Raw genomic sequence first — 24,013 nt, 5'->3', positions numbered from 1 at the left:
GAGCCTTCTCCCGCGGATGGATATGGCTGGCACGAGGGGACATAGCTTTAAACTGAGGGGTAATAGATATAGGACAGAGGTCAGAGGTAGGTTCTTTACGCAAAGAGTAGTGAGGCCGTGGAATGCCCTACCTGCTACAGTAGTGAACTCGCCAACATTGAGGGCATTTAAAAGTTTATTGGATAAACATATGGATGATAATGGCATAGTGTAGGTTAGATGGCTTTTGTTTCGGTGCAACATCGTGGGCCGAAGGGCCTGTACTGCGCTGTACTGTTCTATGTTCTATGTTCTAAGGTAGCAGAGAGGAGATTTGATCAAGATGCTCAAAGTCATGGCTGGATAGAATAGATAGGGAGAAACTGTTGCCCCTCCTAAAAGGATCAAGAACAAGAGACTTAAGGCAATGTGCAAAAGCAGCAAATGTGATGTGAAAAAAACCATTTTCACACGAGTGGTTTTGGTCTGGAAAGCACTGCCTGGAAGTGTGGTGGAGGCAGGTTCAATTGACCCATTCAAGTGGACATTAGATGATTGCTTGAGTAATATGCGGCGGTACAGGAAACGGGCAGGAGAATGACACCAAGCCAAGATGCTCTTTCGGTGAGCCGGTGGAGACAAGGTGGGCCAAATGGTCTCCTTCTTTGGCGTGACAATTCTGTATGGGCAGCACAGTGGTGAGCACTGTTGCTTCACAGATCCAGGGACCTGGGCTTGACTCCCGGCTTGGGTCACTGGCTGTATGGAGTCTGCATGGGTTTTCTCCGGGTATTCCGGTTTCCTCCCACAAGTCCGTAAAGACGTGCTGTTAGGTAATTTGGACATTCTGAATTCTCCCTCAGTGTGCCCGAACGGACGCTGGAACTTCATTGCAGTGTTAATGTAAGCCACTAATAAAGATTATTAATAAAGTAGATTAGGAATCGCATCAAACATCATGGCATTCAAATAAATATGTTTTTCCCTCAAATCGGAGAATATTCCCCTACGACTTCCTTTGTGAATTGCTCAGAGACACAAACATGTTCATGTGTTTGCAGGTGGACATAAACATTTGTGGCATTACACAAGAGAAACCAGCAATTTTTCTGGTAACCTGGTCAATATTCCTCTTTCAAGCAATGCTGCATCAAAAAATTAACTTTGTAATTCATTCAAAGGAAACTTTTCTGGGACTTGCAACTCAGTCTATCCACTGCTTGCACAGAAGCAGCCTGCCATCGTTACCAAATGTAAAGACTTGCCCGTTCTTTCTAATAATAAATTTCTGGGTCCAGGCAGGAGAACTTGTTGAAGGGGGTGAATGAAAATGAGGGTTAGAAATCGAGAGAATGTTAAATAATTTGAAATTGAAAATGGGAAGCTTCTTTCAAGCAACTGAAGAGGCAAATGCAAGACCACAAAACATGGAGAAATGAGAAGACCTCGACAGGTCATTACGACATTCATTGCAACCTAGAGTGCACATCTCTCAAATACGAGAAAGTTATGCACTTCTTGGTTTTGAACTGTGATCATCTGGCCTCTCAGGCAGAAGCCAGAAATTTAACAATATTGACCAAACCAAAAAAAATCCCCACAACAATTAACCTCAATGACTATTTGGACAGTTTCCCTACTGATAAAAATGTTAGCAATGCTGCTGAAAAGTTAAATATAGTTCATCATGACAACCCTCCTCAAGATCACCTATAAACACTCCAGAATTGGTTAGCAACTAGTTAGAATGTGCCTGGTTCCACACATTCTGAAACGTTTTGAAGAGGCGACAAAAATACAAGCCATAGGGAGAGTGATTGAAAGAGGCAAAGTGCAAAAATAGTTTTCATTCACTTACTGAGACACCTTTGGGTCTTCAAGTCTGGGAATGATCAATATAGGAGAAACTTTAAGAATAAATCTCAAATCTGGCATTACAGGACAAATTAGTATTTCTTAGAAGGCATGTTACATCTATGAGCTTATTCATTTAATTTATCAGGCTGCATAGAATATTGTAGTGGCAGGTATCTGCAAAGTGGGTAGCATCTTGCAATTTGACCTTTGTAATTGCCGAGAGTGCAAGATGTAATTACATTATTCCACTGATCAGATCTACTTCAATTAAAATAACCAGAGCAATCACTCCAATCAATCAACAATAGCAACCTTTGTACCAGCAGCTTGATGACAGAACTGTACAGTGAAGTATTTTCACTTGAGTTCTACAATAATGTCCCACTTCTCATAGTTTATCAACCTAATTAATGAAGTTTAAACTTAGCAAGAAGTAGGAAAAGGTTAGACATTATGCAACTCCCTTGCAATGCACAGTAATGGTCTAAAGCGGCAACTGTGCAAACTCGCAAAGTGGATACTTTCCCAGTAGCAGAATCCTAATAAAGTACAACTTCTAGGTTAAATAATTGTTGTACAGCTGACATTAGAAGCAGGTTGAGAACATCTGATGGCGTTCGAAAAACATGTACAAGACAAGTTATATATTTAACAAAAATTATATATAATGGCGGTGCTCAGGGGCTGATTTGGCAATCTGGACGATGTAGAGTGAATATTCCAACAACATTGTGCAATTGCAGTTCGCAATTTCAAATTTTGAGGACACAATTTTTCAACTCTTTGAAAGAAGCCATTACATCCACTGTGGCATTGCCTGACGTCAAGGCCCATTGCTTTGGCAATAGGAAATGTTCATATGTACAGAACCATGTCGGCTCAGAGATTTCGACCGAACAACTCAATTCTCTAACGGTATTCTGGTTCTCACAAAGCAGTAAAAAAAACCAATGGATTTATGTTCATATTCATTTACCTAAACATTAATATTTAGGCTTCACACAGTTTTAAAATCAGAATACACTGCTAGGTACAAGTACAGCAGAAAGTGAGGTTAGCTGCTTTTCACAGTAACTTCATTGCAGTGTTAATGTAAGCCTACTTGTGACAATAAAGACTATTATTAAGGAGTGCACTTCTGCCTGTTGGTACCACTAAGCAATGGTACTGGAGTTTAGTTGCACTGAGGTCGAGTACTGTGAAGTTGGGTGAGAGCTCAGCAACTCTCAGATGGCACTCATTTATCACTATGGAAGGTGAACTTCAGGAGTCAAGATGGAACACAGGATGTCACACTGGTGATTATTCATGCTAGTCAGAGAAGGTTGGGAGGGAGTTGACATCCCCGATCACCATGTTCCCAATCAAGGCTGCTCATGCATTTTTCTTGCATTATGCATTAGATAAGCGTTTCAAATTAATTTACATTAAATAGCAGCATTTTGCTCATGGTAACACTGAGATTCTTCAGGACTGTCACCAGCTCTTTAAATGAAGACTCACTGAAATGGGTTGTGCATGCAAAGAAAAGTGTAAATTTACACTGTGGCTTATAATAACATTCCATAGTAGCATCTATGTAACAACACTGCAGAAGTATTTCAAACACTCAAAGCTTTCTCTGCCAGCATTATTCCAAGATGAATAACCAGATGAATTTTTTTTTGTTCAAGGGAGAAAAGCTAACATGGCCAACATGGAAATGCGTGCTGAATAGTGCCATGGTTCATAAATCCTTCAAAACTGAGGTTCAAATAGATCTTTACATCCCATACAAAAGTTGGTTTCTTTGACACTCCCTCTGAATTGCAATGGGTCACAGTCCAGCCCGTGAAGTCCTGACATAAGAACATAAGAACTAGGAACAGGAGTAGGCCATCTGGCCCCTCGAGCCTGCTCTGCCATTTAATGAGATCATGGCTGATCTTTGTGGACACAGCTCCACTCTCCGGCCCGTACACCATATCCCCGAATCCCTTTATTCTTTAGAAAGGCATCTATCTTTTTCTTAAAAACGTTTAAAGAAGGAGCCTCAACTGCTTCACTGGGCAAGGAATTCCAGAGATTCACAACCCTTTGGGTAAAGAAGTTCCTCCTACACTCAGTCCTTAATCTACCTCCCCTTATTTTGAGGTATGCCCCCTCGTTCTGCTTTCCCCGACCAGTGGAAACAACCTGCCCACATCTATCCTATCGATTCCCTTCATAATTTTATATGTCTCAATAAGATCCCCCCGCATCCTTCTAAACTCCAATGAGTACAGTCCCAGTCTACTCAACCTCTCGTCATAATCTAATCCCCTCAACTCTGGGATCAACCTAGTGAATCTCCTCTGCACTCCCTCCAGTGCCAATATGTCCTTTCTCAGGTAAGGAGACCAAAACTGAACACAATACTCCAGATGCGGCCTCACCAACACCCTATACAATTGCAGCATAACCTCACTAGTCTTGAACTCCATCCCTCTAGCAATGAAAGACAAAACTCGATTAGCCTTCTTAATCACCTGTTGCACCTGCACACCAACTTTTTGCGACTCGTGCACCAGCACACCCAGGTCCCTCTGCACAGCAGCATGTTTTAACATCTTACCGTTTAAATAATAATCCATTCTGCTGTTATTCCTCCCAAAATGGATAGCCTCACACTTGGCAACATTGAATTCCATCTGCCAGACACTAGCCCATTCACCTAACCTATCCAAATCCTTCTGCAGACTTCAGGTATCCTCTGCCCTTTTTGCTTTACCACTCATCTTAGTGTCCTCTGCAAACTTTGACACATTGCACTTGATCCCCAACTCTAAATCGTCTATGTAAATTGTGAACAACTGCGGGCCCAACACTGATCCTTGAGGGACCCCACTAGTTACAGGTTGCCAACCAGAGAAACACCCATTTATCCCCACTCTCTGCTTTCTGTTAGTTAACCAATCCTCTACCCATGCTACCACTTTACCCTCAATGCCATGCATCTTTAGTTTATGCAGCAACCTTTTGTGTGGCACCTTGTCAAAAGCTTTCTGGAAATCCAGATATACCACATCCATTGGCTCCCCGTTATCTACCGCACTGGTAATGTCCTCAAAAAATTCTACCAAATTAGTCAGACACGACCTACCCTTTATGAACACATGCTGCGTCTGCCCAATGGGAAAATTTCCCTCCAGGTGCCCCGCTATTTCCTCCTTAATGATAGATTCCAGCATTTTCCCTACAACCGAAGTTAAGCTTACCGGCCTATAATTACCCGCTTTCTGCCGACCTCCTTTTTTAAACAGTGGTGTCACGTTTGCTACTTTCCAATCCTCTGGGACCACCCCAGATTCTAGTGAATTTTGATAAATTATCACTAGTGCATTTACAATTTCCCTAGCCATCTTTTTTAACACTCTGGGATGCATCCCATTAGGGCCAGGAGACTTGTCTACCTTTAGCCACATTAGCTTGCCCAATACTGCCTCCTTAGTGATTACAATCATCTCAAGGTCCTCACCTATCATATCCTTATTTCCATCAGTCACTGTTAGCTGCAGACAGTATTCCGGTGGCAGAAAGGACGTTTGATGAGGACTCGTCAATTGAGGTAGTATGGGCTGAGGTTAGAAACAGGAAAGGAGAGGTCACCCTGTTAGGTGTTTTCTATAGGCCTCCGAAAAGTTCCAGAGATGTAGAGGGAAGGATTGCAAAGATGATTCTGGATAGGAGCGAAAGCAACAGGGTAGTTGTTATGGGGGACTTTAACTTTCCAAATATTGACTGGAAACGCTATAGTTCGAGTACTTTAGATGGGTCCATTTTTGTCCAATGTGTGCAGGAGGGTTTCCTGACACAGTATGTAGATAGGCCAATGAGAGGCGAGGCTGTATTGGATTTGGTACTGGGTAATGAACCAGGACAGGTGTTAGATTTGGAGGTAGGTGAGCACTTTGGTGATAGTGACCACAATTCAATTACGTTTACTTTAGTGATGGAAAGGGATAGGTATATACCGCAGGGCAAGAGTTATATCTGGGGGAAAGGCAATTATGATGCGATAAGGCAAGACTTAGGATGCATCGGATGGAGAGGAAAACTGCAGGGGGATGGGCACAATGGAAATGTGGAGCTTGTTCAAGGTACAGCTACTGCGTGTCCTTGATAAGTATGTGCCTGTCAAGCAGGGAGGAAGTGGTCGAGCAAGGGAACCGTGGTTTACTAAGGTAGTCAAAACACTTGTCAAGAGGAAGAAGGAGGCTTATGTAAAGATGAGACATGAAGGTTCAGGAAGGGCGCTCGAGAGTTACAAGTTAGCTAGGAAGGACCTAAAGAGAGAGCTAAGAAGAGCCAGGAGGGGACATGAGAAGTCTTTGGCAGGTAGGATCAAGGATAACCCTAAAGCTTTCTATATATATATATATGTCAGGAATAAAAGAATGACTAGGGTAAGAGTAGGGCCAGTCAAGGACAGTAGTGGGAAGTTGTGCTTGGAATCCGAGGATAGGAGAGGTGCTAAATGAATATTTTTCGATAGTATTCACACAGGAAAAAGACAATGTTGTCTAGGAGAATACAGAGATTCAGGCTACTAGACTAGAAGGGTTTGAGGTTCATAAGGAGATGTTAACAATTCTGGAAAGGGTGAAAATAGATACGTCCCCTGGGCCGGATGGGATTTATCCTCGGATTCTTTGGGAAGCGAGGGAAGAGATTGCTGAGCCTTTGGCTTTGATCTTTAAGTCATCTTTGTCAACAGGAATAGTGCCAGAAGACTGGAGGATAGCAAATGTTGTCCCCTTGTTCAAGAAGGGGAGTAGAGGTAACGCCGGTAACTATAGAGCAGTGAGCCTTACTTCTGTTTTGGGCAAAATCTTGGAACGGTTTATAAGAGATAGGGTGTATAATCATCTGGAAAGGAATAATTTGATTAGACATCGTCAACACGGTTTCGTGAAGGGTAGGTCGTGCCTCACAAACCTTATTGAGTTCTTTGAGAAGGTGACCAAACAGGTGGATGAGGGTAAAGCAGTTGATGTGGTGTATATGGATTTCAGTAAAGCATTTGATAAGGTTCCCCACGGTAGGCTACTGCAGAAAATACGGAGGCATGGGATTCAGGGAGATTTAGCAGTTTGGATCAGAAATTGGCTAGCTGGAAGAAGACAAAGGGTGGTGGTCGATAGGAAGTGTTCCGACTGGAGTCCAGTTACTAGTGGTATACCACAAGGATCTGTTTTGGGGCCACTGCTGTTTGTCATTTTTATAAATGACCTGGAGGAGGGCGTAGAAGGATGGGTGAGTAAATTTGCAGATGACACTAAAGTCGGTGGAGTTGTGGACAGTGCGGAAGGATGTTACAAGTTACAGAGGGACATAGATAAGCTGCAGCGCTGGGTTGAGAGGTGGCAAATGGAGTTTAATGCAGAAAAGTGTGAGGTGGTTCATTTTGGAAGGAATAACAGGAAGACAGAGTACTGGGCTAATGGTAAGATTCTTGGCAGTGTGGATAGGCAGAGAGATCTCAGTGTCCATGAACATGGATCCCTGAAAGTTGCCACTCAGGTTGAGAGGGTTGTTAAGAAGGCGTACGGTGTGTTAGCTTTTATTGGTAGAGGGACTGAGTTTCGGAGCCATGAGGTCATGTTGCAGCTGTACAAAACTCTGGTGCGGCTGCATTTAGAGTATTGCGTGCAATTCTGGTCGCCGCATTATAGGAAGGATGTGGAAGCATTGGAAAGGGTGCAGAGGGGATTTACCAGAATATTGCCTGGTATGGAGGAAGATCTTATGAGGAAAGGCTGAGGGACTTGAGGCTGTTTTCGTTAGAGAGAAGGTTAAGAGGTGACTTAATTGAGGCATATAAGGTGATCAGAGGATTGGATAGGGTGGACAGTGAGAGCCTTCTTCCTCAGATGGTGATGTCTAGCACAAGGGGACATAGCTTTAAATTGAGGGGAGATAGATATAAGACAGACGTCAGAGGTAGGTTCTTTACTCAGAGAGTAGTAAAGGTGTGGAATGCCCTGCCTGCAACAGTAGTGGACTCGCCAACACTAAGGGCATTCAAATGGTCATTGGATAGACATATAGACGATAAGGGAATAGTGTAAATGGGCTTTAGAGTGGTTTCACAGGTCGACGCAACATTGAGGGCTGAAGGGCCTGTACTGCGTTGTAATGTTCTATGTTCTAGTTTAAGGTTCAACGAGAGAGAGAGAGAAAAGGGATGGTGTGAAATTGTACTGAGCCCATGTGATTTGGTTGCCATGGGGACAGGGAGCCCATGTCAAGCTTTGACGAAAGTTTGATGTAAGCTTTAACATATGAACACAAAGAAGAAGGCAGATATTCCGGCTGTTTGCAGACTCTAATAGGCAGTCAGACCAAAAGTAAAAGAGCTGCTTTCAGGTTAATTGCCAAACAGCGTGCTGGCTAGTACAGAACCCTTGTTTGAAGGAACAAAGTCAGCTGTGGAGAGTTGGAAGAGCCAAAAAAATCAAAAGTGTCTTGCTGCTGGAAGTCCATTCAAGTATGTTCAAAATATCATGTGAAGAGGGCTTTGTTCAAAAGGACACTGGAGGATTCAACCTGGTGGGGCATGGTGAGAACCTGTTGAATCACTGATAGACACTTGGCACTTAAAATACAAGGCTTCATATCAGCTGAGAATGTGCTGGAAATGTATAAAAGTGGCTTGGGTATTTCTGTCGAGTTAAGAGGTTACTGGGGTATATTTTCTGCAAGTTAGTCTATTAACTGTCTAAGTGATGTTTGTCGATGTTAATTTGAGTTTGTTACAGTAAAGGTCATGGGGTGAAATTCTGTGTGATTGCTTTGCATAGGTCACTAGGAAATTCATATCTATTAAAAGAGATCAGTTGGGCGGCACGGTGGTGCAGTGGTTAGCACTATTACCTACAGCACTGATGACCCGGGTTCAATCCCAGCCCCAGGTCACTGTCTGTGATTCTCCCTCTGTCTGTGTGGGTTTCACCCCACAACCCAAAAAGATGTGCCGGTTAGGTGGATTGGCCACACTAAATTGCCCCTTAATTGAAAAAAAAAAAAATTGGGTACTCTAAATCTATGCAAAAAAAAAAATCAGTTTCTGCAGGGACTGCATCTTACAGGTGTTAGTCTCTGTACTATTGTATCAGGCAGCCTCTTGCACTGAACCCATGTGATTTGGTTGCCATGGGGCAGGGAGCCCATGTTTTTGGATTGGTCCAACAGTAGCTAGTTTGCAGAAAAGGCTAGCATGTCAAAAGCCCTTCATGCAATTCATGTTTCTTTACGGATTTTCAAGATTCTCTCCCTCGATACTTCTTACCTATTCTCTCCAGACCACAATCACACGTGCTGTTTAGAAAGGGAATTCCTAATTGGAATCACAATGGTTCAAGACACCACCAATGATTGAGGAAACCACAGCAAATGATAAAAGGACAGGACAAGCAGGTGGAGTGGAGTGCGCAAGTTCAGGCAGAATTTGAAGGTATGACTCTTCTGAGCTGAAGAGGGGAGTAGAAATATGGTTGAAGAGGGGATGGTGAAGATGGAGAAGAAGAAGAAGAATAGGTGGGAGCTAAGAAGAGGTTGACAAAGATGTCATGGACACAACACAAAGGGAATGTTAATGGTACCATGTAGGACTAAATTCTTGGCCTGCTGCAATGCTCCAGTGAAGGCCAACATGAACTTTAGAGAACATCTTCTGATGACGCACGCTAGTCTTCTGAACTCAACATTATGCACACATTTGTGCCACTATTGGCACCTTCTTTAGTCGTAAATGCTACGTTCCCTTTGTCTTGTTTCCATGCCACCTTTGTCAATCTCTCCTTCACTCTCACCTATCCCTGACCTATTCCTCTCTATCTTCACCATCCCCTCTACAACTATATATTCTACCCCTCTTCAGCTCTGAACAGTCATATGGACTTGAAACAGTCATAAAGTTACTCTTCTTCATCAGAAAATGTTATATTTGTTGCATGAAAGTGAAAAAACATTTACCCAAATTACAAACAACTTTACTGATTCACAGGTTTCAGTGAGGGCTGTATATTACGTATCCGCACTTTATTTAAAAAAAAATCAAAATGCAACCAGTGTTTCAGATTTCAAATTTAGAGAAGATGTTCTCCAAAGTTCATGTTGGCCGTCACTGGAACATTGTGTCCATGACATCTTTGTTAACCTCTTCTTAGCTCCCACCTATTCTTCTCCATCAGATTTATACTTCAGTAGGAAGAGCCAGAAGAAAGGCGTAATCCAACAAAAGTGATAGGAAGAGAGTGGAATTAGCTTTTCTATTTTCTTGCTCCGGCCGATTACAGCTGGTTCTTAAAATCAACAGTCATATTTTGTACAGAATACAAAATGTCCAATTATCCAAAGTGAATGAAGCAACAAGGCATTATAATTGTCAGATATTTGCAATTAAGAGTAGACTGCATTTGTCCAGTGCAGGCATGGACTGAATGGCCTCCTTTAACAATTCCAATGGTTTGGAAGTTGTTATTGCAGATGCACCACACTCCCAACTTGAGCTTTGCAGAATTGAGATGTTCTTTGAGCCATCAGTGAACCAACTCCTGTAGTCAATGATAATGCTGGTCTTAGTCACAGAGTCAAAGAGTTTTACAGCACAGAAAGAGGGAAAGGCCCATCATGCCTTTGCGAGCGATCATACACCAACTTATACTCATCCCATTTTCCAGCATTTGGTCCGTAGCCTTGTAGCTCATCTAAATGCTTTTAAAATGTTGAGGCTTCCCACCTCTACCACCCTCTCAGCAAGTTCCAAATTCCCACCAGGTTTTCCCTCAAAACCTTAAAATCCGTACCCCCTGGTCATTGACCCCTCTGCTAGCTGGAAAGTTTCTTCTTATCTACGTCCCTCAATTTTGTACACCTCAATCAGTTCCCCCAGCCTTCTGCCTAACTAGCGTCTCTTCATAGCTGAAACGCTCCAGCCCAGGCAACACCTGGGTGCATCTCCTCTGCACTTTTGAGCACACCTTCTTCGTCAGCTCAACATTTAAGAATTTGATAGCTGGGGAGCGCAGCAACAGAGCAGACATTTTGGGGGGCAAGTCTTGATGGTACTCAATCAAACCAGTAGTTTTAAGAGTTTCTCTTAAAATGGTCAGCAATCTTTAAAGAGAAAAAATGTGTTTAACTAACCTGGAATATTTTTGAAAGAGATAACCGAGAACAATGCTGCTGATATGGTGTACATGGACTTCAAAAACACATCTGATATTGTGCCTTAACAGACCTGAACAAAGTTACAGCTCATGGTGAAAAAGGGGCAACAACAACATGGGTATGGAATTGGCTGAGTAACTGGAAACAGATTAGAGGTTAATGATGTTTTCAAGCTGGAGGAAGGCTTGTGGCAAAGTCCCCCAGGGGTCAGTGTGGTACAACTTCAAAATATGCAGCTGGAAGCATCTTGAACTGTGAGAGTAGTGCAGAATTGCAAAAGGACAGACAAGTTGGTAGAATGGACAGGTAGGTACAAATGAATTTCAATACCCAAAAATCTGAATGTGGAGATGCCGGCGTTGGACTGGGGTGGACTTGCAAAAATCTGAAGTGATTCATTTTGGTAAGAATATGGAGACACAATATAACGGGTACAATTCTAAATAGGGTGCAGGAGCAGAGGGACCCAGGTGCATGTGTGCATAAATCATTTAAATGCAGGACAGGTTGAGAGCACAGTTAATAAAGTATACAGAATCCTAGGCTTTATTAATAAAGGCATACGAGTACAACAGCAAGGTGGTTAGGTTGAACTTATACTAATTTGGTCTCAGCTGAAATACTGGGTACATTGCCCTTTAAGCAGTCAAGGGATTGAAGACAGTGCAGAAACAATTCCCAAGAAAGATTCCAAGGATGAGAGACTTCAGTTATGAAGGAAGATTGGAGAAATTAAGACTGTTCTCCTTGGAGAAAAGAAGGTAGAGAGGATTTGATAAGGCATTTAAGATCCAAGGGGTTTGGACAGAGTAGATAAGGGAAACCTTTTCCACTCTTGAAAGAACAGAAGCAAAAGCAGCCAAATTGATATGACACACACATACAAGGTCTGGAATGCACTGCCCGAGAATGTGCTGGTGACATATTCATTTCAAGCATTCAAAAGAGAATTAGACCATTATGTAAAAAAGGAAAGTATAAGGTTATAGTGAAAAGTAGTGAATTGCTCTTTGAGGGCTGGTACTGCCATGATGGGTTGAATGACCTCCTTCTGCACTGTTATGATTGGAGATTCTACATCTGACTGCTAAATTATCAGTATTTACCTGTTGCATAGATTTTGAAGATTTACAGAAAGGGAAATAAGTAAATATAGTACCCCAGTCCAACGCCGGCATCTCCACATCATAAGTAAATATAGTAATAGAAGGGATCCAAATGAGGAACAAAGAAGAGAGTTGCATTTGTATACCACCTTTCATAACCACCTTAAAGCACTTCACAGCCAATTAAATAATTCTGAAGTGCACTCCCTGGTGTAATGTAGGAAAGTAATGAAGGAATAAGATGAAAGAAGCCTGACAGTCCTCAGCATTACAGAGAAGACAGTGGTTCCGCTGGCAGTGGAAAGGGCTCCAGCACTGAACTAAACGTAATCTGCAGCCGACTTGCGAGTGTCAAAAACCTTGTGCCGCAAATTAACAGCTGGTTTGAAGTAAACCCCACAACCTTCTGCTAAAGAAACTCTCTCCTGTGAGACCAGGCAGCGGTCCCACTCCACCCACAGCCCCCAGATCGCAGAACCCTGACCCCAAAGTGGGAAAGCAGCAGCATAATCAAAGACCCTTCCCACCAGGTTATTCTCTCTTCCGCTATCAGGCAGGAGATACAAGAGTCTATGAACATGCACAAAAAGATTCAAAAACAGCTTCTTCCCGGCTGTTACCAGATCCCTGAATGACTCTTAGGGACGGAACTGATCGCTCCACCTGGTCATCTTCTCTACCAATGCCTGTGTCTATGTATTTACATTGTGTACTTATGTATGTCCTGTGTTTTTTCATGTATGAAGTGATCTTTCTGGACTGTACACAGAGCAACACTTCTTAAAAACATTTAGATTACCCAATTCATTTCTTCCAATTAAGGGTCAATTTAGCGTGGACAATCCACCTAGCCTGCACATCTTTGGGTTGTGGGGGCGAAACCCACGCAAAGACAGGGAGAATGTGCAAACTCCACACGGACAGTGACCCAGAGTGCCTGGGACCTCGGCGCCCTGAGACAGCAATGCTCACGGTGTTGCTCTGCGGGGCAGCACGGTGGGGTACATGGCAATAAATCAAAACCTGGAGCCAGACTCACCCCCTTGGGATCTTTGACGAAGTAGCTGCCGCTCGACCCCTGCGAGATCCGCTGCGGGTAGACGCCGCTCTCGATGGCCTGCTCAGCCCGCAAGACGATGTCGGTGAAGTCCAGATCCTCGGGGAAGTGGTTCAGGTCGGGCCCTTGGCTGCCGGGGCTCTGCGGGTGCTCACACGAGTTGTCCAGCGGACTCGGGCAGCGCAGGAGCGGCTCCTTCTCCGGATACAAGAGCAGCAAAGAGGAGGAGTCCAGCTCCGACCCGCCATCTCCCTCAACCTCATCGCGCTCGACCCGCGGCAGGAAGCGGACGGCTCCCCCCGGGTTACTCACACGCCTGCCGAAGGAGAGCGCAGCAGTGCTGCTGGCGTCAGCGGCACCAGACCCGGGTCCGGAGGCCGCGTCCCCTCCGCCCACCGACAGGCGCTCGAGCGCCAGCTGCTCGCCACTCAGCTCGTCCATTCGACTGTGACGCAACAGAAGGCGGGGCCACATGCATTCAGTCCAGGGGGGGCGCCTGCGCTTTGGACACCAACTTCCAAGCATGCGCAAAACCGATGGCTTATTCTCTCTGAGGAGTGCGCACGCGTAGTTGAGGCGCGCGTCACGTGAATCTGTCGGTGACGTCAGCATGGTGTTGTCGGTGCTGCTTTTTCGCAGGCCCATTTTTAAAACAAACTTTTATTAAGCTTTTCCAAAGTTTTGGTCAATCTTCATGCACATGGCGTGGGGCAAAGAAGCGATTTTGGTTACGATGATTATGAGGCTACTTATTATGGCTGCTGTGCAGTGACTTTGCTGGAAATTGCAAGCATGTAAATAAATACCAGCTGAATACGTGTGTTCTGAAAGCCAATTTCAGAGCCTGCAAATTGGACCCCACTGGATTGACAGATCCAAGTGGAGAAGTCTCTGTCATCAAGTAGTCAGATCCCTACACAGGCCAAGGAGTGTGCTGTAAAACCAGTGCCTCCACCCACACCTCCGGAAGGGTATTCAATATTAATATGAAGTCCTCAAAATGCATTACCTCACACTTTTCGGGTTAAATTCCATTTGTCATTATTCTGTCCACCTAACCAGCCTGTCTATATTGTCTTTTTTTAAAAAAATATGTTTATTCAAAGTTTCTCCCACAAAATTTTCAACCAATTAAACCTCCCACCCCGCACCCCCCCCCCCCCGCCCCGTAACAGAAAAGAAAAAGAGAAGGAACAGAACAAAACATAAACATATCAATCCAACATAATACAGAACTTGTACAATGGGTTTCTCCCGCACATATTGACTCTCCCATATGTTTATGTTTTTCCTTTTTTAAAAAAAAAATATATTTTATTCAAGATTTTTTGGCCAAACATAACAGTTCGTAGTGTTTCTTTTAAACAACAATAAAGCAATATAAATAACAGTGGCCAGTTTTAAACAAATAAATAAATAATATATGAACAGAAACAAAAAACAAACTAAATGGCAACTGCCTGGTCAAGAATAAATACTCTCCAAAGATACAATCCAACAGTCCAAAGATGTGCAGGTTAGGTGGATTGGCCATGATAAATTGCCCTTAGTGTCCAAAATTGCCCTTAGTGTTGGGTGGGGTTACTGGGTTATGGGGATAGGGTGGAGGTGTTGACCTTGGGTAGGGTGCTCTTTCCAAGAGCCGGTGCAGACTCGATGGGCCGAATGGCCTCCTGCACTGTAAATTCTATGATAATTACCTAAAACAAGTGCCTATACATATACAATAACATCCCTGAGAGTCCGTTCGATTCCTCCCCCCCCTCCCCCCTGGGTTGCTGCTGTTGTCTTCTTCTTTTCCATTCCCTCTATCTTTCTGTGAGGTAGTCGACGAACGGTTGCCACCGCCTGGTGAACCCTTGAGCCGAACCCCTTAATACGAACTTAATCCGTTCTAACTTTATAAACCCTGCCATGTCGTTTATCCAGGTCTCCACACCCGGAGGTTTGGCTTCCTTCCACATTAACAATATCCTGCGCCGGGCTACTAGGGACGCAAAGGCCAAAACATCGGCCTCTCTCGCCTCCTGCACTCCCGGCTCTTCTGCAACCCCAAATATAGCCAACCCCCAGCTTGGTTCGACCTGGACCCCCACCACCTTCGAAAGCACCTTTGCCACCCCCACCCAAAACCCCTGTAGTACCGGGCATGACCAGAACATGTGGGTGTGATTCGCTCGGCCTCTCGAGCATCTCGCACACCTATCCTCTACCCCAAAAAATTTACTGAGCCGTGCTCCAGTCATATGCGCCCTGTGTAACACCTTAAATTGTATCAGGCTTAGCCTGGCACACGAGGACGATGAGTTTACCCTATGTAGGGCATCAGCCCACAGCCCCTCCTCAATCTCCTCCCCCAGCTCTTCTTCCCATTTCCCTTTCAGCTCATCTACCATGATCTCCCCCTCGTCCCTCATTTCCCTGTATATGTCCGACACCTTACCATCCCCCACCCATGTCTCTGAGATCACTCTATCCTGCACCTCCTGCGTCGGGAGCTGCGGGAATTCCCTCACCTGTTGCCTCGCAAAAGCCCTCAGTTGCATATATCGAAATGCATTCCCTTGGGGCAACCCATATTTTTCCGTCAGCGCTCCCAGACTCGCAAACGTCCCATCTAAGAACAGATCTCTCAATTGTGCTACCCCTGCTCTTTGCCATGCTCCAAATCCCCCATCCATTCTCCCCGGAACAAACCTATGGTTATTTCTTATCGAGGACCGCACCGAGGCTCCCGTCTTTCCCCTATGCCGTCTCCACTGCCCCCAAATTTTCAATGTAGCCACCACCACCGGGCTTGTGGTGTATTTCTTCGGTGAGAACGGCAGCGGCGCCGTCACCATAGCTTGTTGGCTAGTCCCACTGCAGGACGCCCTCTCCAATCTCTTCCACGCCGCTCCCTCCTCTTCTCCCATCCACTTACACACCATTGAAATATTGGCGGCCCAGTAGTACTCACTTAGGCTCGGTAGTGCCATCCCCCCCCTGTCCCTACTACGCTGCAGAAATCCCCTCCTCACTCTCGGGGTCTTCCCGGCCCACACAAAACTCATAATACTCTTCTCGATTCTTTTGAAAAAAGCCTTCGTGACCACCACCGGGAGGCACTGAAACACAAAAAGGAATCTCGGGAGGACCACCATTTTAACCGCCTGCACCCTCCCTGCCAGTGACAGGGACACCATGTCCCATCTCTTAAAGTCCTCCTCCATCTGTTCCACCAACCGCGTTAAATTAAGCCGATGTAATGTACCGCAATTCTTGGCTATCTGGCACCCCAAATACCGAAAGTCCCTTGTTACCTTCCTCAACGGTAAACCCTCTATTTCTCTGCTCTGCTCCCCTGGATGCACCACAAACAACTCACTTTTCCCCATGTTCAATTTATACCCTGAAAAATCCCCAAACTCCCCAAGTATCCGCATTATCTCTGGCATCCCCTCCGCCGGGTCCGCCACATATAGCAACAAATCATCCGCATACAGAGATACCCGGTGTTCTTCTCCTCCCCTGAGTACTCCCCTCCACTTCCTGAAACCCCTCAATGCTATGGCCAGGGGCTCAATCGCCCTCTTCACACCACATATTCGCCCCACCACTTTGTCCCAAACGTTCTTTTTCTAGCCCGCTTATTCCAGTTTCTCCTCGACAATAAATGTCCACGCCTCTTCTGCCGTTTCAAAGTCGTGGTGTTTCCCTTGATGTGTGACCCACAGTCTTGACGGCTGCAGCATTCCAAATTTAACCTTCCTTTTGTGCAGCACCGCCTTGGCCCGATTAAAGCTTGCCCTCCTTCTCGCCACCTCCGCACTCCAATCTTGATATATGCGGATCACCGCGTTCTCCCACCTACTGCTCCGAGTTTTCTTTGCCCATCTGAGGACCATCTCTTTGTCCTTATATCGGTGAAATCTCACCACTATGGCTCGAGGAATTTCTCCAGCCCTCGGTCTTCGCGTCATAACTCGATAGGCTCCCTCCACCTCCAACGGGCCCGTCGGGGCCTCCGATCCCATTAACGAGTGCAGCATCGTGCTCACATCTGCCCCGAATTCCGCCCCTTCTGCACCTTCGGGAAGACCAAGAATCCTTAAATTCTTCCTCCTCGCATTATTCTCCAGCACCTCCAACCTTTCCACACACCTTTTGTGTTGTGCCTCGTGCATCTCTGTCTTCACCACCAGGCCCTGTATGTCGTCCTCATTCTCAGCAGCCTTTGCCTTCACGACCCGAAGCTCCTGCTCCTGGGTCTTTTGCTCCTCCTTTAGCCCTTCAATCGCCTGTAATATCGGGGCCAGCAGCTCCTTCTTCATCTCCTTTTTAAGTTCTTCCACGCAACGCCGCAGGAACTCTTGTTTGTCAGGGCCCCATATTAAACTGCCTCCTTCCGACGCCATCTTGCTTTGTGCCTGCCTTCCTGGCCGCTGCTCTAGAGGATCCACCGCAATCCGGCCACTTTCCTCTCCTTTTTCCATCCGTGTCCAGGGGGGATTCCCTTCTGGTTTACCGCACAGTGTTTTTAGCCGTTAAAATTGCTGTTGGGGTTCCTATTAAGAGCCCAAAAGTCCTTTCCACCGGGAGCTGCCGAAACGTGCGATTTAGCTGGTCATCGCCGCACCCGGAAGCCCCTGTTTTTCCTTTTTCAAGTGCCCCTAGGAAAACCCTCTTCCCCGCCCACCCATATACCACCCCCCCCCCCCCCCCCCCCTCCGAAAGAGACCCCCCCTCCCTCCCTGGGTAGCTGCTGCTGCTGACCGACGTTCTAACGCTCCGCGAGATAGTCTAGGAACGATTGCCACCGCCTGAAGAACCCCTGCGCAGACCCTCTCAAGGCAAACTTTATCCTCTCCAGCTTGATGAACCCTGCCATGCCATTTATCCAGGCTTCCACACTGGGGGGCTTTGTGTCTTTCCATAATAGCAAGATCCTCCGCCGGGCTACCAGGGACGCAAAGGCCAGAATACCGGCCTCTTTCGCCTCCTGCACTCCCGGCTCGTCCGCCACCCCAAATAGTGCCAGCCCCCAACTTGGCTTGACCTGGACTTTCACCACGTTAGACATAGTCCTCGCGAAACCCCTCCAGAACCCACCCAGTGCCGGGCACGACCAGAACATATGGGCATGATTTGCCGGGCTTCCTGTGCACCTCCCACATCTGTCCTCCACCCCAAAGAACCTACTCAGCCTCGCCCCTGTCATATGCACTCTGTGAATAACCTTAAACTGTATCAGGCTAATTACGAGGAAGAGGAATTAGCCCTACTCAGGTCATCAGCCACAGACCCTCTTCAATCTCCTCCCCCAACTCCTCCTCCCATTTGCCCTTCAGCTCCTCTACCGAAGCCTCCTCCTCTTCTTTCATCTCCTGATATATCGCCGAAACCTTGCCTTCTCCGACCCATACACCCGAAATCACCCTGTCCTGAATCCCCTGTGCCGGAAGCAACGGGAATTCCCTCACCTGCCGCCTCACAAACGCCCTCACCTGCATGTATCTGAACGCATTTCCCGGGGTTATCCCAAACTTCTCCTCCAGCGCCCCTAGGCTCGCAAACGTCCCATCTATAAACAGGTCCCCCATCCTTCTGATCCCTGCCCGATGCTAGCTCTGAAACCCCTTGTCCATCCTTCCTGGGACAAACTGATGGTTATCTCTGATTGGGGACCACACCGAGGCAGCCATCTCACCCCTGTGTCATCTCCACTGCCCCCACATCTTTAGCGTTGCCGCCACCACCGGATTCGTGGTGTACCTTGTCGGCGAGAGCGGCAGCGGTGCCGTCACCAGCGCCCTCAGGCTCGTTCCTTTGCAGGACGCCATCTCCAACCTCTTTCATGCCGCCCCCTCTCCCTCTATTACCCACTTACAGATCATCGCCACGTTGGCTGCCCAATTGTAGCCACCCAGATTCGGCAACGCCAGCCCTCCCTGTCCCTACTACGCTCCAGAAACCCCCTCCTTACCCTCGGGGTCTTGTTTGCCCACACAAAACCCATGATGCTCCTACCTAACCGCTTAAAAAAGGCCTTGGTAATCATAATAGGAAGGCACTGGAACACAAAAAGAAGCCTCGGGAGGACCATCATTTTAATTGACTGTACCCTGCCCGCTAGCGAGAGTGGCAACACATCCCATCGTTTGAAGTCCTCCTCCATCTGCTCCACCATCCGCATCAAATTAAGTTTGTGCAGGGCCCCCCACTCCTAGCTACCTGGACCCCCAAGTACCAAAAGCTCCTTTCCGTCCTCCTCAACGGCAGGTCGTCTATCCCTCTTCCCTGGTCCCCTGGATGCACCACGTAGAGCTCACTTTTCCCTACATTGTGCTTATAGCCCGAGAAGTCCCCAAAGTCCCTTAGGATCTGCATGACCTCCACCATCCCCTCCACTGGATCTGCCACATACAGCAACAGGCCGTCCACATACAGCGACACCCAATGCTCCTCTCCCCCTCGGACCACCCCCCTCCATTTCCTGGACTCCCTTAATGCCATGGCCAAAGGCTCAATTGCTAATGCAAACAACAGGGGGGACAGGGAGCACCCCTGCCTCGTCCCTCGATACAGCCGAAAATACTCCGACCTCCGCCGATTCGTAACCACACTCGCCACCGGGGCTCTATATAGGAGCTTAACCCAACTGATAAACCCCTCCCCAAACCCAAACCTCCGCAACACTTCCCAGAGATACTCCCACTCCACCCGGTCGAATGCCTTCTCCGCGTCCATAGCTGCCACTATCTCCGCCTCTCCCTCCACCGATGGCATCATAATCACGTTTAGGAGCCTCCGCAGATTGGTGTTTAGCTGCCTGCCCTTTACAAATCCCGTCTGGTCCTCGTGAATCACCCCCGGGACACAGTCCTCAATCCTGGTAGCCAGCACTTTTGCCAGCAACTTAGCATCCACATTAAGGAGCGAAATCGGCCTATACGACCCACATTGCAGTGGGTCCTTGTCTCGCTTCAGGGTCAGAGAAATCAGCGCCCTGGACATTGTCGGGGGCAGGGTTCCCCCCTCCCTTGCCTCATTGAAAGTCCTCACCAGCAACGGGGCTAACAGGTCTACATACTTCATATAGAACTCCACCGGGATCCCATCTGGTCCCGGGGCCTTCCCCGCTTGCATGCTCCCCAGTCCTTTATTCAGCTCCTCCAACCCAATTGGCGCCCCCAAACCAGCCACCTCCTGCTCCTCCACCCTCGGGATCCTCAGTTGATCCAGAAATCGTCGCATCCCCTCTTCCCCCGCTGGGGGCTGAGATCTGTACAGCTCCTCATAAAAGGCCTTAAATGCCTCATTTACTTTCACCGCACTCTGCACCGTAGTTCCCCTGCCATCCTTGACTCCACCTATCTCCCTCGCTGCCATCCTCTTACAGAGCTGATGTGCCAGCATCCGGCTCGCCTTCTCCCCATACTCGTACTTCGCCCCCTGTGCTCTCCTCCACTGTGCCTCTGCCTTCCCTGTGGTCAACAGGTCGAATTCCGTCTGGAGACTTCGCCGCTCCCTACGTAGTCCCTCTTCAGGGGCGTCTGCATATCTCCTATCCACCCTTAGGATCTCCCCCACTAACCTCTCCCTTTCCCTGCCCTCTCTCTTCTCCCTGTGTATCTATATTGTCTTAATCTAAGGCTTTCCTCTGCACTATTTACCACCGCCAATTTTTGTGTCATCTGCAAACTACTGATTATACCTCCCACATTCACATCCAGGTCATGAATGTACACTACAAACAACAAGGGACCCAGCACCGTATTCGTAGGAACACCACTGGACACAGGGTTCCAGCCACAAAAGCAACCTTCGACCATCATCCTCTGCCTACTGCCTCAAACCCAATTTTGGATCCAATTTGCCAAATTGCCTGGATCCCATGGGCCCTTACGTTCTTGATCAGTCTCCCATGCGCAGCCTTGGTCAAAAACCTTACTGAAGTCTATGTAGACTACATAAACTGCACTAGCCTCATCTGCACACCTAGTCACCTCTTCAAAAAATTAAATCAAATTTGTAAGACATTGATAGAGTCTAGTTTATTCATTTCGGGGCTAGTTGAATGCATATAGCTAATGGGCAAAATATTAAAAGTATCTTGACTGTGGGAACCCAGTCATTTTCTCATATAATGTATTCCATTGTATTCAGTACTGAGAATGGAGTGATCTCTGTGTAATCAACTAATCAATTCTAGTTAGGACTCCACCAAGCTATGAAACATAGCAAAGTGTGAGAAAACATATTCAGTATTTTTCATAAAACTGCGCACGCAGACTGTAAGCTAGTTTGGATAGGAACCAGTCAATCTTCTGTAATGTCTACACAAGTTATCTTCTAAGTAACGACATTCATTCGAACAAACCAGGAGGTCTCAGCTGAGAGTTAGAAGCCAATAAAAGTAAATGAGGGGTTAAACCATAGATAAGAATTCCCGTAAAAGTAAAACCTCATGGTCGAGGACCTTTGTTCCTGAATTCTTGAATAATCTATCTGTTTGTGTTCAGTGATTTCCTTGGTGCTTATGCTTTTTGCCATGTGCTTGACTTTTTATGTATTGTTTGATATTTTATTTCTAAGTTTTATTCAGTTCTTAATCAAGTGTTGTGGTAGTCTGTATTAGGGGTATTACAGTACCTCAATTGAGGCTGTAAGATCATTAGTGTGGGAGGTACCTGAGACAGGAAGATCATTGGTGAAGCCTGCCTGCTGGTTCCGCCCAGTAAGGCGGAGTATAAGAGTCTGGGTCTCCCTAGCAGCTGCATTCTGCACCTGCGCTGCTGGGGGAAACATCTACTCCAATAAAGCCTTCAATTGTCATCCAATCTCACTTCTGGAGTTATTGATCGAGCATCAATTCATCAATTTATTGCACTAGATTTTAAAGAATGGAGCTCCGAATCAAGCCAGAGTGTCTGCAACTCAGCCCCCACATGGCAAACTGCAACCTTCAAACACTGGCTGGCGTGCTTCAAAGGGTACCTCAGGATGGCCACGACTGCACCCACGGAGGACCAGAAACTGTAAGTTCTCCACTCAAGGGTGAGCCCAGAGATCTACACCCTCATCGAGGATGCGGACGATTTCGAGGCTGCGATGGCCCTTGTATTCAGTATTGTTGAAAGGACACTACATTCGCTCAGTAAACCAGGTTTACACCAGACAACTGCTAGCGACGAGGCGACAAATCCCGGGGTAATCGCTGGATGAATTCTACCATGCGCTCCTGGTGTTAGGGAGGAACTGTGACTGCCCGCACGTTTCAGCCAGCGACCACACAGAACTTTTAATGCGTGATGCATTCGTTGCAGGTATGCTGTCCTCCCAAATCCGCCAGCGGCTCCTGGAGAAAGAGACACTAGGCCTCAAGGAGGCACAGGCCCTTGCTAGCTCCCTGGATGTGGCCTCCCGAAACGCCTACACGTACGCCCCCGACCACGCGGCAACGCCTTGGGCAGCGTGGAACCCACCCGCGGCCGACCCCGATGCATCCCCCATCCCCCCCACAAGCTTGTGCCGCGCGGCTACCGGGCAACCCCGGGGGGCCGCGCTGTTATTTTTGCGGGTAAGCCAAGAACCCTCGGCAGCGCTGCCCAGCCCGCTCCTCCACCTGCAAAGGTTGTGGCAAAAAGGGCCATTTTGTTGAGGTATGCCAGGCCCGACGAACGAACGCCGCTGTCTCCGGGGGCGAACCGGGGCTGCCACCACAACTCTCTCCACGGGCCATGTGCGGGCCGCGGGTGCCGCCATCTTGTTCCCCAGGGCCCATGTGCGATGCGTGGGCGCCGCCATGTTGCCCACCCTGAGCCATGTGCGACCCGTGGGCTCCGCCATCTTGGCTGCAGTCTCAGGACCCCGATTCGGATGACCACACACCGCCTGAGGAAAATCTTCAACTTTTACCACGACTCGCCTCGGTGACCCTGGACCAATCTCGGCCCCGACCGCGACGACGACCGTTCTCATCAACGGGCGCAAAACATCCTGCCTGATTGACTCCGGGAGCACAGGGAACTTCATACACCCCAACATGGTAAGGCGCTGTTCTCTTCCCATACACCTAGTAACCAAAGAATCTCCCTGGCCTCGGGGTCTCCTGTAGAGATCAAAGGGTTCTATGTAGCGAACCTCACGGTCCAGGGAAGAGAATTAAAAAATTTCCGACTCTACGTCCTTCCTCACCTCTGCGCTGCCACGCTCCTGGGATTGGACTTCCAATGCAACCTCCAGAGTTTAACCTTTAAATTTGGCAGCCCTATATCCTCCCTCACTGCCTGCAGTCTCACAACCCTCAAGGTCGACCCGCCTTCCCTTTTTGCGAATCTCACTCCCGATTGCAAACCCGTCGCCACCAGGAGCAGGCAGTACTGTGCCCAGGACCGGACTTTCATTAGGTCGGAAGTCCAGCGGCTACTGAAGGAAGGTGTTATCGAGGCTAGCAACAGCCCCTGGAGAGCTCAAGTAGTGGTTGTAAAGATCGGGGAGACGCATAGGATGGTCATTGATTATAGCCAGACCATCAACAGGTATACGCAGCTCGACGCGTACCGTCTCCCCCGCATATCTGATTTGGTCAATCAGATTGCAAAATACAAGGTCTTTTCCACGGTGGACCTCAAATCCGCCTACCACCAGCTAATCATCTGCCCGGACGACCGCAAGTACACTGCATTCGAAGCAGATGGGCGGCTCTACCACTTCCTAAGGGTTCCCTTCAGTGTCACAAATGGAGTCTCGGTCTTCCAACGGGAATGGACCGAATGGTTGACCGGTACAGTTTGCGGGCCACGTTTCCATACCTCGACAACGTCACCATCTGCAGCCA

At 47.3% G+C, this 24,013-nt stretch overlaps 1 protein-coding gene across 1 annotated transcript in view; it reads right to left on the bottom strand.

Annotated features, from left to right (window-relative positions):
• Nucleotides 1-13,651, bottom strand: part of LOC140408797 (phosphatidylinositol 4-kinase type 2-beta-like) — a 103,955-nt gene extending 90,304 nt beyond the window's left edge. The window contains exon 1 of the mRNA XM_072496509.1: nucleotides 13,174-13,651. Within this exon, the coding sequence (XP_072352610.1) occupies nucleotides 13,174-13,632 (459 nt within the window). The 5' untranslated portion in view covers nucleotides 13,633-13,651. The remainder of the gene's footprint in view (nucleotides 1-13,173) is intronic.
• Between the last annotated feature and the right edge of the window lie 10,362 nt (nucleotides 13,652-24,013).

The sequence above is a fragment of the Scyliorhinus torazame genome, chromosome 3, assembly GCF_047496885.1.
Source record: "Scyliorhinus torazame isolate Kashiwa2021f chromosome 3, sScyTor2.1, whole genome shotgun sequence".
Classification (NCBI taxonomy): domain Eukaryota; kingdom Metazoa; phylum Chordata; class Chondrichthyes; order Carcharhiniformes; family Scyliorhinidae; genus Scyliorhinus; species Scyliorhinus torazame.
The sequence above is the reverse complement of the archived record's forward strand: the minus strand, read 5'-3'. Positions and strand labels throughout refer to the sequence as shown.